The sequence below is a fragment of the Drosophila subpulchrella genome, chromosome X (assembly GCF_014743375.2).
Source record: "Drosophila subpulchrella strain 33 F10 #4 breed RU33 chromosome X, RU_Dsub_v1.1 Primary Assembly, whole genome shotgun sequence".
Classification (NCBI taxonomy): Eukaryota; Metazoa; Arthropoda; class Insecta; order Diptera; family Drosophilidae; genus Drosophila; species Drosophila subpulchrella.
In genome coordinates this window covers 29386094-29399523 of record NC_050613.1, presented here as the reverse complement: position 1 = coordinate 29399523, position 13430 = coordinate 29386094, and the positions used below count along the sequence as shown (strand labels likewise).

The 13430-nt window shown below is 37.5% G+C and overlaps 1 protein-coding gene across 5 annotated transcripts in view; it reads left to right on the top strand.

Annotated features, from left to right (window-relative positions):
- Positions 1 to 13430, top strand: part of LOC119555853 (protein kinase shaggy) — a 51400-nt gene that overhangs the window by 4611 nt on the left and 33359 nt on the right. For 3 of the 5 annotated variants that reach the window (XM_037867491.1, XM_037867490.1, XM_037867492.1), the window contains exon 2: positions 4678 to 5180. In XM_037867491.1, coding sequence (XP_037723419.1) covers positions 5096 to 5180 — 85 coding nt within the window. In that variant the 5' untranslated portion in view covers positions 4678 to 5095. Of the gene's footprint in view, positions 1 to 4677; positions 5181 to 6523; positions 7122 to 9586; positions 9823 to 13430 lie in introns of those variants that run through there. The other 2 variants (XM_037867493.1, XM_037867494.1) reach the window with 2 other exon arrangements.

The following is a 13430-nucleotide window of genomic DNA, read 5'->3' as shown; positions in this document are numbered from 1 at the left end:
CTTGTGTTTGGGTTACTGGTAATCATGGTAAAATGAAAGTAAAGAAAATAAAAAGAATAAACATGCAAATGCCAACTTATACGTCTTCTTTGGTTGTGTGGGGCGCGTGTATCAATAAATAAAATCAACTAAAAATACGTGTGAAAAGCACGCGAAAATAGCCGGCAAACAGCAACAGCAAATTGAAAGAGAAAGGCAACGAAAAAGCGGTGGAAAACGGGAAAAATTATGACGCGTTCGCGACTTTTATGCGGTTAGACCCAATGAACCCCGCCCCCTTTTGCCAAAAATAATCCTCATTGGCGACAGTTTCAGTGGGTCGTCGGATATAGGAATACAACAAATCAAGTGAAATATAATTCATAAATCGTTACCAAAACCAAAAATAGGGTTCTTACATCGATACATTTTGCGAACCCAAGGGAACTGGACTTCCACTAGGTTAATGGTTTTGGAAATTGAACTCGATTAAAAACAGTAAAATGCATTTAAAGCACTGAAAGAAGTATTGTGAAAATCGAAATAACCATGGTGCAAGGATTAAATTAAAATCAGGGGTTGTAATTAATAAAGTTTTGATAGGGGTGTGTTTTAGAAATTGGATTCTCTTCCGCCGATCTCTGTGTTAATCTGCCACCTCAACCTTTTCGCCTGACTTTTGGTGCTGCCAAATTTGTTTGCCCTGACGTGTTTAGCCTTGACGGATCCGCTACTTTGGGCGAGAAGTAGTGGATGGCACAAAAGTGTTGCGACTGATGGGGGAAATGTTTGCTGGTAAAATGACAGCATACTTTCTAGTGTGCTGCCCCACACAAAGACACTCTCAAACATCACACCCCTAGGGTGTGCATTGATTTTTCTATTTTCCTAATTTTTCCTTGGTTTTGTTGTGTATTTAGTCATCTTTTTTGGGTTGCCTGGCAGCCTACTAACCCACTCGATCGATATTTTATAAAGTCGGGTAAACATCATTGAATATAAGAAAGGTTACCCGACATTTTGGGTCTACTCCTTTGACATTATAATAGTTTTCATCCGATTGGTTGTTAAGAAAACACTTTTAAATAATTCTGATCTATTTAATATTGCCATTATTTAAATTTATAAAAAAAAGTACAAAAATTATTCGTATTAACTAGAAAAGGAATAGTTTGCTGTATAAAGTTAAATGCAATTGTAGAAAGTTATTGGATTAGCGCAAATATCCTTTGGCCAACATTGAACACCCGACTTGAGCCTGGCTTTTCACAAATTTTCTTTCTAATTTACGCGGGTTATTAGACCCTCGCCTCTTTTCGACCTGTATTCTGCACATTTTCCCAGCTTTCGGTAAAAATTTGAATGAGCTAATTGAATGAATGGAAAATAGCATACGATTTCCACAGCTGCGCAAATGTGGAAAAGCTAGACAACGTAGTGGGAGCTGTTGGGTGGTGAGCTGGAGAACATTTTTGCGCTGCGGCGTTTGGTTTTGTGGGTCAAATGGCGGCAGTCGCATGACGACAGCCACGAAAATGAAACCGACGAAGCGTCCTCGTTGTCATCGTCGGTGTGTCGCCACTAATTCCCTTGCTCTCTCTCGTTCTCCATCTTTATTTTAGGGTCTCCTTTGCCATCACCACACACACTCCACACACACACTGCTCCACACTCATGCCAGTCATTCTGGATGCCCTTTAACCCCTTTTCCATGCCTACAAGCTTGTGGGTATACCTTCCTCGCCTTAACACCCCTTGCAATTTGCCTCTTTCTTACACTTATAGCTTATTTTTGCCCTTTGCAAGGGGGTACTTGCATTTTTAATGATGACCTTTGCGGCCCTATAAAGTAACTATCAATTTCCAAAGTTCGAGAAAATGCCTGTCGTGCCTAAACGGATATTTTCCACTGCGTCGTGCCAAATAAGAAGCAGTAAAATGTGTATTTATTTATTTTTATTTATTTCCGTTATTGAGATAATTTAAATAAATTAGTATAGGAGTCTAAAATATAATATTTACCGCATTCATTTTAAATAAATAACCATTTTCATTCTGCTTCGGGTTTCCAAAACGTTTCTGAATTTAATCTTTTGTGACCCAATTATTTTTAAGGTGCTTACTAAGAAAGACCATTGTGTTTATTTATGTTCCACTTTTCCAATGGCGCTTAGAATGGGAATTCTAAACTGAACTTCTACAATCCATATCTTGAGTAATTGGATACCGATTTAGAAGTGTGATACCTCTATGAGTTTGTGCTTAAATACCCTAATAATCTACATTAAAACATTTCCTTTAAAAGAGAGTCCAAATTTGAGTCCATTTTCATGTTCAATTTTCCCGTAATTCCAATGGCGCTCAGAGTGGGATTCCAAAATTGCACTTCTATAATCCATAACTTGAGTAATTGGATACCGATTTGGAAGTGTGATACCTCTATGAGTTTGTGCTTAAATACCCTAATAATAAACATTAAAATATTTCCTTTAAAAGAGGGTCCAAATTTGGGCCTATTTCCATGTTTAATTTTTCCCCAATTTCAATGGCGCTCAGAATGGGAACCCAAAACTGTACTTCTATAATCCATAACTTGAATAATTGGATACCGATTTAGAAGTGTGATACCTCTATGAGTTTGTGCTTAAATTCCCCAATATCCACATTTAAATATTTCTTTTAAACGGGGGTCCAAATTTGTGACCATTTTCATGTTGAATGTTTCCGTAACTCCAATGGCTTTTAGAATAGGAACTCAAAACTGTACTTATAAATGTCATAGCTTGGGTAATCGGATCTCGATTTTGAAGTGGGATATGAGTTTGTAATGGTTTTTGAGAAAACAGACAGAACATGCGCCCAGAAGGAACTATTAGCCTTAAAATTCTAGTAAGAAGAATTCTGACAGTGTAATTAGCCTTAAAAAATATATTTTCAACGAAGTATAGCACATGTCTGTATCTTTAATCGCTTAGAAACTATTTGCTTTCCCGCCAACTAGCTGAATTTGCTAAATTTAACTAGAACAAAAGTTTTTTTTTGCGGAGTCGCACGCCCTGTGCGATTCGGCACTACGCAAAATAATTTCGTTTTTTCAGGGTTCTGTACTTCTATTTGTCCTTTTATTGTACTTAAATTTATGGCATGCAGTTCTGCCGCTTGCGTGGTGGAAAGTCATAAATTGGTGGCTCCCCGTTTTCCGGCCCCTCCCCTTCTAGCTGTCTCTCTTTGTTGTTGATCTATTTAAAATTAAATGGTGTCATTGTCAGGCGGTCGCAGGCAGTGGGCACGGCTCTCTGCTCTCTTTTTTCCGCAGGACAAGACATTTTATTGTAGGCCTTGAGGGGGTGGTGTCCTAATAAAGCTACAGCTACATATGCCTACAAATACAGGATATCACATAATAATAACAAAAGTGTTATGGCATCAAAGCACCAAATATACATATATGGTAAAACCCCTTTATTTTTAACGTCATAACAAACAATACAATGTGAATTGAAAAATAACTTAAAAAGTAAAATGGAAACTACAAAAAATCGTTTGCAAAGTCCGAAACATGTTTGGTACATTTAACAATATTCCTTCTTCATATGCTTATGATGTATTATACATAATTATTGCATACAATTGGGCAGAAAGGTGAAAGTCGGGTGCTTGAGATAGGGTGCAGTTTTGGGGGTGGGCATCTAATTGGTGTGCGCCTTTCAGGGGTGGTCAGTCAAAATAGGTCAATCAGTTTTGGGCCACGCCCAAACCTTCGCGCCTCTGACTAATGCAACCGCAATTACCTACCCTCTCTCCCAGCTCTTGTTTTTTTTATTACCAAATGACCTCCGTTTTCTTGGCTTTAATTTGTTGTATCCCCAGCTGATTTTCTCAGTTGACCCGTAGTCTCCCTTCCCCCCAGCAACTTTGATTAACATCTGTCTGTAAATTACGGGGCAATTTATTTTGTTGACACCGAGTGGAAAAAAGGGGCTTTTAGTCAACCCTTTTACCACTTAGCTCAAATTTCCTCTTCAATTTACTTGCAATTTACACACAACTAACTGCCAATTTCTCTTATTTTTTAGATTGCAGGCGCTTACCTTCTCTCTTGCACATTTTTGAAGAGCTGCCAATAAAAAAGGAGAGGATTTTCAATTGGAATAAAAACTTTGGGCTAAAAAACCTTAAAATAAAAAACAAACTGTTGTGCAACTAAGAAAATAGACAAACAAAATTAAACGAAAAACTGCAATTTTCAAAAATAAGAAAATGTATGTGTATGTGTGTGAATGAGTCAGAAAACAACACGACTACCTTAAAAAACAAATAATGTGAAAGCAAAACACGTGACACACGATTACTAATTAAAAGATAAATCATTCTAAATTTTATCTAAAAAAGTCCACTGCGATTTAAATTTTGGTAAAATATAGCAAGCTTTTTTAAAATGTAAGCACGTTTTACTTCAAACATTTTAAATAATTAGAGCGTCCTTTAATAATATGTTTATGGTTTCATTATGTAATTAAATAATGTAATTTTTTTTTGGCACTTAAACCAAAACGTTAATGTTTATAAACATATTAAGAAAAAAAAAACAAATTAAAGACTACAATTATTTCAATCGCAAGTGGAGTGTATTATTTTATTTTATTTGCATTATTGTTTACTATCTTGCTAAATAAACTATAATTTTAATAATTACAGCCATTGAACCGTTACAATTGTTGAGCCCTTGACGAGTTTGTGTGTTAAAAAACCGAAAATATAAACTAGAAAATAGAAAACCAACAATAACTGAAAAACACTGCTGCATGCCAATGGCCTTGCAGTGCAGTAAAAAACAGCAGCAGCCGAAGAAGAAGCCGTAAAAAGTTTTTTTTTTTTTGACATACTCGTTTTTTTGTAGTGAAAACTGAATAAACTGAAATCGTAACATCAGCAACAACACCACGAGCAGAAGCATAAATTCCCAAAAAACAATAATCGAAGCAAACAAATAATTAATTGACATAATTAATTCAGAACCAATCACGGACCAAAACAACAGCTGTCGCGGCAAATAAAAACAAAGGTTTAAGCCGAAGAAGCAGTCGAGAAGTCGAGCAGAGGCATCAGCGTCACGATGAGCGGACGTCCAAGAACTTCCTCCTTCGCCGAGGGCAACAAACAGTCGCCGAGTCTGGTGCTGGGCGGCGTCAAAACATGCAGTAAGTACTGCCGATATTAACCACTGAATTTAAGTAAAAATTTCATATTGAATAGTAATTTGTTATTATATTTATACAACTAAAACCTTTAGGGTTTCCTTACGAAATTCTCCTTGTAATTTTAAAAATTTAATTTTATTTAATTTAAGTATATCATACTTATTTCCTTGTAAAGGGTGTTATGACGACCCGACCCTATGTATGTATATATTATGATCGGCATTACTAGACGAGTCGATATATCCATGTCCGTCCGTTTCAATACAATTAGCGAGCTCAGTTTAAAACCTATCTATTTAAAATTTTCCAATCGGACATTTGTATCCTTCACCTCTAATAGATGGTATACAACTTGAAAAATGACTTTGTTGTGCTACTTTTAATTTTTTTGCGCATACCGTTATTGGGGTAAAATCTTATGACTATATCCTATAGGTTTTTATGGAAACTCTGCGCAGTGTAAGGGCTACTAGAGGAAAGTGCAATTCGTAATTTTTAATATATACTTCGATAAGGGTAAAAGTGCTTCCTATGATGATATACTATGGCTTTCTTCACTTCACTGTCAACTTGGTATTGTCGAAATGAACTTCCTTTCTTATTTAAATAAAACTATTTTTTAGAGAAAAAATGGACAAACAATTATTTCGGTAAATAATTTAGCGAGTAGTTACTGCAAAGTCAAATTAAATCTTAATTGAGTGGTTTTATTTGTAAATGCTGTTGTTTTTGAGTAATTGAATTTTATTACTCAGCTGTTTTGGCCCCCGATACGCGAAAAAAGGCCATCGTATTATCAGTGCCTAGCGCTCGCCCCCTTTTCTTGGCTTTTTATCCGCCTTTGCCACCTGTATTAAATGTTAAAAGCTTTCTCTCAACAGAGACTGTCTAACAGCATTTTCTCTCTTCTTTTCATTCTCGTTCGCTCTCTCGCGCTCTCTTTGTCTTCCTCTTCGCCAGTCAATCGATTAAAATGTTCAAGTTTTCGCCGTCGCCGCACTAACTTCGCCGCTCTCTCTGTGTCCTCTCTCTCTCTCTCTTGCTTTTTCGCCGCATCTGCTGCGCTCTGCTCTTGCGCTGGTATTCGTGTTTGCTGTTTTTTTTTTTGCCTTATTCACATATTTTTTTGCTTGGATTCCGCAGCGAAAAAGGCAAATTTTTAGTAGCACGAAATTCGTGGCGAGAAGAACGCTGAAATCCAAAAAACGCGCGCCACAAATTAAAGTTACAGTTGAAAAGAAAGAGTAGCAAGAGAAAAACCTTTAAATTTGCCGCACTGCCGCTGCCGCTGCCGCTACTGTGCGCTGCCCCCCGCTGCGCTGCCGCTGCTGCAAATTTAGTTTTAATCGAGATTCCCTCGCTGTGAGTTCGAGTTCTCTGCTCTCCTCGGTTCGCATTTGATACCGATACCTCTAGTTTGGGCTTGCTAAATAAAGCAGGTGAAAACGGCTGAAGAAAACGAGGAAAACCCACAGGAAAAAACAGAAATAACCCAGCTCGAAAACACCACTGAAAAGGGCGAAAAAGCAACGAAACTAAGCCAAGACAAAAACAAAATCAAACCAACGTCACTTCAATTTTGTTCTGTGCCCCTGTGTGTGTGTATGTGTGTCAGTGCCTGTGTGTGTATAAGTAACTGCTGCGCTGCAGTCGACAGCGCAGCGACTGCGACGCCGCTAGCGCTGCAGAAGTTTTCGCCAAGAAAAGAGAAATAAGGAAAGGAAATAACAGAAAAAAAGAAGGTCAACGGTTGAAAACTTAAAGCCAAAACCGACCACCCACCCACTCTCTTCGCTGCTGACGGGGACCGCGACGGCGGCGTCGACGTCCAGCGTTTTTCCGCTTTCCCGTTCTTCGCTTCTCTGCAATTCAATTCAACGTCGCTTTTCCGTTCGCCAACCTCATCGAGCATGTTGATCAACCGCGGGTCCCTACTTGAAGGTAAAACTACCGCTAAGACGATAAAAACGCTACAAGAACACATCACATAAACCAAACTACATGGATAAGCTTAAGACAATCAAGGAGGTGTTCTCGTGCCAAAACAAAAAGCCCCCTAGGAATTTTTGATCACTTACAGATCTAGTAATTCATTCATCAATTTCATAATTTCGTTTTCGGTAAAACAATTCTTTTATGGCTCACAGAAGCAAACCAAATATTTATTTAAGGAAAAGAATGTAGTTTTCTTGAGAATTGTGGGTCTTTATGAAAATGCAATTTGCATAGACGCGTTTAGTATTTCGCTTGTAAGCATTTGTTAAGCAAATGTTAAGAACCACAGGTGAATATTATTTGTGATGTTTAAGAAGCACATAGAGCAGCGGTACAAACAGTGTACAACAGCAGTTGTCACACACACATCGATAAGCTGCCCCGTGTAAATTACCCACACAAATATAAGACGAAATATAAGTTTATTCCGTGCCGACCGCTGACCTAAAGTAATATTTAGAAATTTTTGTTTTGCGAGAACTTTTTATACCCGTTAATTGTATAAGGTATATTGTACTCGAAAGAATATATGTTGTCGGAAAGTATGTGACAGGTAGAAGAACGCGTTCCCGACTTTATAAGGTACATATATATGTATATTCTTGATTAGGATCACTAGCGGTGTCGATCTAGCCCTGCTCGTCTGTCTGTCCGTCCGTTTGAACGCTGAATAATATATATACCTAGGGGTTCTTAAGCAGCGCATGTTTGTTTCAATCTCAATATTATTTTAAAAGTTATTAATTCCTATGGCATTGCAATTCAGTAGTACCGCTACAGTCCGCTAGGTGCCCTTTTCCACTTGGTGCCGTTTGGTGCGGCTTTGCTTTGGAATTTTATATTTAAATTGTTCACAGATAAAAACTGTTTCTTGTTATAAAATTGGCTGACTGACTAACGGGTATCTGATAGTGAGGGACTCGACTCTCGTGGTAATTATGAATTTGATATGGAAAACAAAGTTTTTTTGAGCTTTTCTTAGTGCCGGATTAGTTAATTCCAATAACTTATCGCAATACACCCAATAATTCGATGTTGTCTTCATTGTTCACAACGTTGATCTCTTTAATGGCAAGTCGCTATTCTCGCAGGCGTCATTCGTGAATCATCGTTAACGAATTAATCATGATGGAAGCCATCAACTCATCATTGCTTTGCGTAGCAATTTGCAAATAAAATGATATGCTCCATATTTCGTTTTCATGTTGAATTGGCTTTCCCAGCAATTGGGATGCATTTCCAGTTGTGTCGCGTCACTCCGCACCACCCACTCGTTTAAATTAGATTCGTTGTTCGATTCAACTGCAATGCCCAAAACCACCTTGATTTGGCCACCTCATCGGACACCTGCCCGCTTGCCAGGAGAATTTTCAGGAAATGTCCATGGCCCTGTTTTCGCTAACCAATTACGTTTATGCGGTGTGAGAATATGCCGACAAAAAAATCATTGATAATGAAGAAAAAATGTCAAAGGCTAAGACATTTTGAAGATTGGTTTTCTATTGTAGGTGTACGCAGTTAAATAATCAAAGTGTAATATTTTAAACTTCTATTACAATTTTTCTCTGCATAAACGCAGTAATTGATGTTTTGATTCGGATTCGTGTGTTAACTTTGCTGCTGTGTAGTTGTCGCTCTCCCTGGCAGCGCTGCGTCATCGACGACACTCCGACGTAAACAAGATAATGACCCACATAGTGGGAGGGGTAGGGGTGGTGGTGTACCCTGCATACCCAGCGCAAATGCAGCGATCTTCGATGTTTTCGCAGTTGCTATTCGTTTGTTTCGTTCTCATAAATATTTATGCAATTCCGTATGAACTGAAACATTGCCGCTGCCTTTTTGCAATTTTTAATTCTTTTATTTATAAAATTAATTTTTTCTTGTCGCTCGATAGGCGACCTCCAAATGCGTTTTTCGGTTTTTATATTGCGTGCACTTGGCGTTGGTCCAAATTCGCAATCCATAATTTATCAATGTTGTTTGTGATTGAAGAAAAACAAATAAAATAAACGTGTATAATAGGATATGAAATTCCTTTCGTGAGACTGAATTAATACCGAGCAAGGGCATAGACCTCTTGAATATTAACACCGCCATCACAGTAGAACGTCACATGTGGAAACGATAAACAGCTAGAAAAGTTGTTATATGCAAATAAATAATTACACTAGCTTACAAAATTAAATCGTGAAAGCCTACACATAGGGGGAGCTTGGTTTCCCGGTAAAGTTGATTAAGAACAGGGCCCTTGAAATGTTTGCTTGGTAAAAATTTCAGTAAACCAAACAAAAAGGTTGTCTGAACTCTTGTTAAAAAAGAAAACTCTGCGCTTTTAACGTCAAAATTCTGTTCCAAATCTTTCGTTAAATATTCCAACTTCAACTTCAACAACAGACACCACCTTTTATCCTCTTAGCATACAACGAACCGCGATTTTCATGAAATAATCGAAAGGTTGCACGCAATTGTAAGCCGTTTTGATTTGGAGGCGAGTCGCGAAAATCTGTAAACATATCGGCCAACAAGAAAGCAGCTAAACAGAGCACCACCCGCGATGTAAAACTAAAAGCCACCGCCCTCGAGGGCCCCTCAAAACCGCCGACGGATAAGCATCTGGACCGCCAGTTTGTCCAGTCGGTTAATAGTTAGTGTCCTTATTTGCTTGCTACCCCCAACTGAAGTTATTCCTAATTTATTAAGTGAATTTAAACCGAAACACGTTTGTTATAATCTAATAATCATTATTTTATTTTCTCTTTTATTTTCAGGTAAGTTGACTATAATTTTATTAAGCTACAAACGGGTAAGCCAAATCTGTCGTCCAATGTTAAATCTACACTTACAATTAAATTAACTGTAAATTCTAGAAATTCGTCCTTTTCAGGGAAAAGTATGTAACATGTAGAAGGAATCGTTTCCGACCCCATAAAATACATATATCCAGTTTTTGTTCTTGCTATAAACAAAACGACTTCAAAAAATAAAACCTTTTATTGTAGGTAATAAACTAGTCCATAACTTGTAATTTTTCGAAAATTCAAAATTTTATTTTATTTAATTTTGTATTTTCATGTAATTAGAATATTATTGACATTAAAGTTTTGTTTAGAAACTCGGTAATTTTCTTACCTTACGTTTTTGGACAAAGTTGTAAAATTTAAAACAAAAACAATTCAGTTTCTTCTAAAAATCCTGATACGTATGCTTATCTACGTATTTGTCGAATTTTTTTTTTGATTAGAACATACATATTTATTGTTGATTTTGCCCCGATATAAGTCCCACGGTCAAAATAAAATATTTTTTTTTTATTTTATACCGCTTTAAATGTGTACAAACGTCCCAAACAACACCGCTAGAATGCCCATCTGTAAAAAAAAAAACCTCGGGTCAATCAAATTAAAAAATATATTTTTTGCGATATTCGTTTGGTTTTTTTTTTTTTTGTTTTCATGTTACATTTAGTGATAATAGAGCATCTTAGTTAAACATAAGATGGTTTTCTGTGTTTCAGCGTAACTCAACTGAAACTCAAACTAAACTCACTGTTCTCGCATCACTAGTCCCCTATGCTAGCCTACGTAGAGTAACTATCCAAATTAGGGTTTTGGTTAAGTTGATAATAACATTTGATATCTACTCAATTCACATGACTTTATTTAGTTTCACAAACACATTTTTATTTTTATATTCTCGAAATGCAGCAGTAACTGTTTAAGTTAAGACTTACAACTAACTCAACACGGCCATTAAAGGCGTTGGCCTTGGGCCTTGCATACTTTTGGGCGGCGCTCTTTAATTAAAAGGTACCCTTTTTCTAATTGGTTGCATTTTTGGGGACTTTCTCTGCTCGCAAGGGGTTGCCACTCACCTCCCACTTCGCTCATCTTCTGTGTGAACCACTCTTTCTTCATTTATTTTTTTTGTTTTGTTGAATCACTGGCACACGCGCGCTTACCTTTCTCTCTACATCTCTTTTCGGTTACCTAATTTTTGCATGGGTCGCCGGCCTGAGAAATTCCGGTGCAGCCCACTAATAAATGCGAGTAACCACCACAGGCAGATCGCCACTCTCACGCACGACGCAGCGAATGAAATTGAGCTTTCCGTTGACTAGAAATTCTTTCGCGCTGTCTCCCGCCCTCTCCTCCTCGCTCATGTTCCCCATTTTTCCCCCTCTCGCCGACCTTAGGCCACTCTCTTTCCATGCGACTGTTAATTCTGCGGTTCCATACAACGTACAATGGGCTAGGTGATCCGAATTTCGGTCGATTGCTTCTTCATTCCCACTCGCTTGGAGTTGTATAGTGGCACTCAGAAAATAAAAATTCTAAAAAAAAAATGTTCAACTTTGGCCTAGAAAACGTTGAAAACATCTGTTTTCAAAGCTTACCACAAAATAAACTTTCTGGCCCACTGTGGAACGTTTATCGCTTGAACACAGCTATGGTCAATTATTTGATGGTGTTCATTAAAAAAGATTGGATTAAAACTACAAATTACATTGTAAAAAAGCGTAATTTTTTACCTATTAGGTCTTCTTTTATTTTTAGACTGCTTACTTGCATTTAAAAGATATTTGCTCACATATATAAATGATTTGTGATATAAATGATTTGTGATATAAATGATTTGTCCTCTCGTCATGACCGCTGCTGTGTTCGTAGGACGTCGGCGTAGCAGCTGCTGCGCTGCCGGTCGCCGTCAGTGTTGGATGTGAATGTGATGTAGATGCCGATGCTTCGACTCGCTCACTCGCGTTGAATCCATCGAGCAGGCGCGTCGTACTCTCCTCTCGTTCCGCCGCGTTCCATTCAACTATTCCGCTATTCACTTGTTGTTTTTGTACTTTTATCAGCGACAAAAAAGAAATAAATGTAAATAACAACGACGAAACAAAAAGTGAAACAAATTCGTGACGAGCCTGATTACTTATTTATTTTTTGTGTCAACAGTGTGTGCAGTGTAGTGTCCCAAGAAAAATAATCAAATTCAATATGCATTAAAATCTAATTAGTAGCCCATTGTTGCGTTTGCCGTCTGACACCAATAAGAAATGACGGAAAATAGAGCTTTAAAAGGCCAGTTTGTTGGAGTTTACTTCACTGCTTTGTGAAATATTCTCAATCTTTACGTTTGTTACTTTAGTTTTGAGGATATATTTTTAGTGGGAGAATGTTCTAGAAAGCTTTTAAAAATACCCTATTTTTATGTTCTCTCTTTTAAAACACTTGTCATCACATACATACGTATGTAGACTGTATATTGTACATATAGACAAGTTTTTAGTGCAGCTTCACTACCAAAATAAAGAAGTATCTTTAAATTCATCAATGGAAAAGTTTTTGCAATCTCTCTATCTCGTTTATTAGATAGCTGTCTTCGTCGCCCCCTCTCTTTCCCTTGCAAAGCGCACAACAAGTGGCAAATCGAAGCGGCGTCGTCTTCAAACCTGTTTTACTGTATCGTTGTTGTTACTCTTTTAGAGTATACAGGAAAAAAATGTGTCTTATAGACGTAAAATATTCGATTTTTAAGTTGAGCAAACAAACTTTCAATATTTCTTATATATTATTTTAAGATACATCTGTACATCAAAATAATTCTGCCTGTAATGAAGGGAAAATTATTTATATACTGAAAGATTCAATATCTTATTGACACAACAACAGGGTTTGTCACAAACGCTATGCTTAATCAGCTACATGATTACTAGTCATTTTATCACAATATACTTAAATTGTTTTTAGTGTAGTTACTGCTGCTGCGTCTCTGCGATAATTGGTGTGGTGACTCTCTCTTCTCCGCTGCCCGCACCCCCCGAACTCTATCCCTCAAACCACTGATCAACATTTGCTTTTATGGGCAGAAGTTCTTCAATGAGTAGTCAAAGCCGTGTGGAGTTGAAGGGGGAGGGGATGAGCGGTTGGAGCCGCTGCAGTACGTGCATGCAATTCTTTATTGGCGACAATGTTGAAATATGCGCCTCGTTGCAAAGAAAACACACCCACGATCAAAATAATAGCCTTAAAGAGCCAATGATCTCTAGTCAATATTGCTGTTATAATTTGCTTCTAGGGGTAGTAATGTTTTCTAAAAATTATATTGCTAAGTTATCAAGTTGTCGGTACTTCATCCACACATACGTTTTGAGTGCCTATTAGTATGACCGCTGGTGTTTATGGTGACTTGGGCCAAAAGTGAATTATTCATGTTGTTGCTGCTGTCGCTTTGCCAATGGAAAATTCCCAA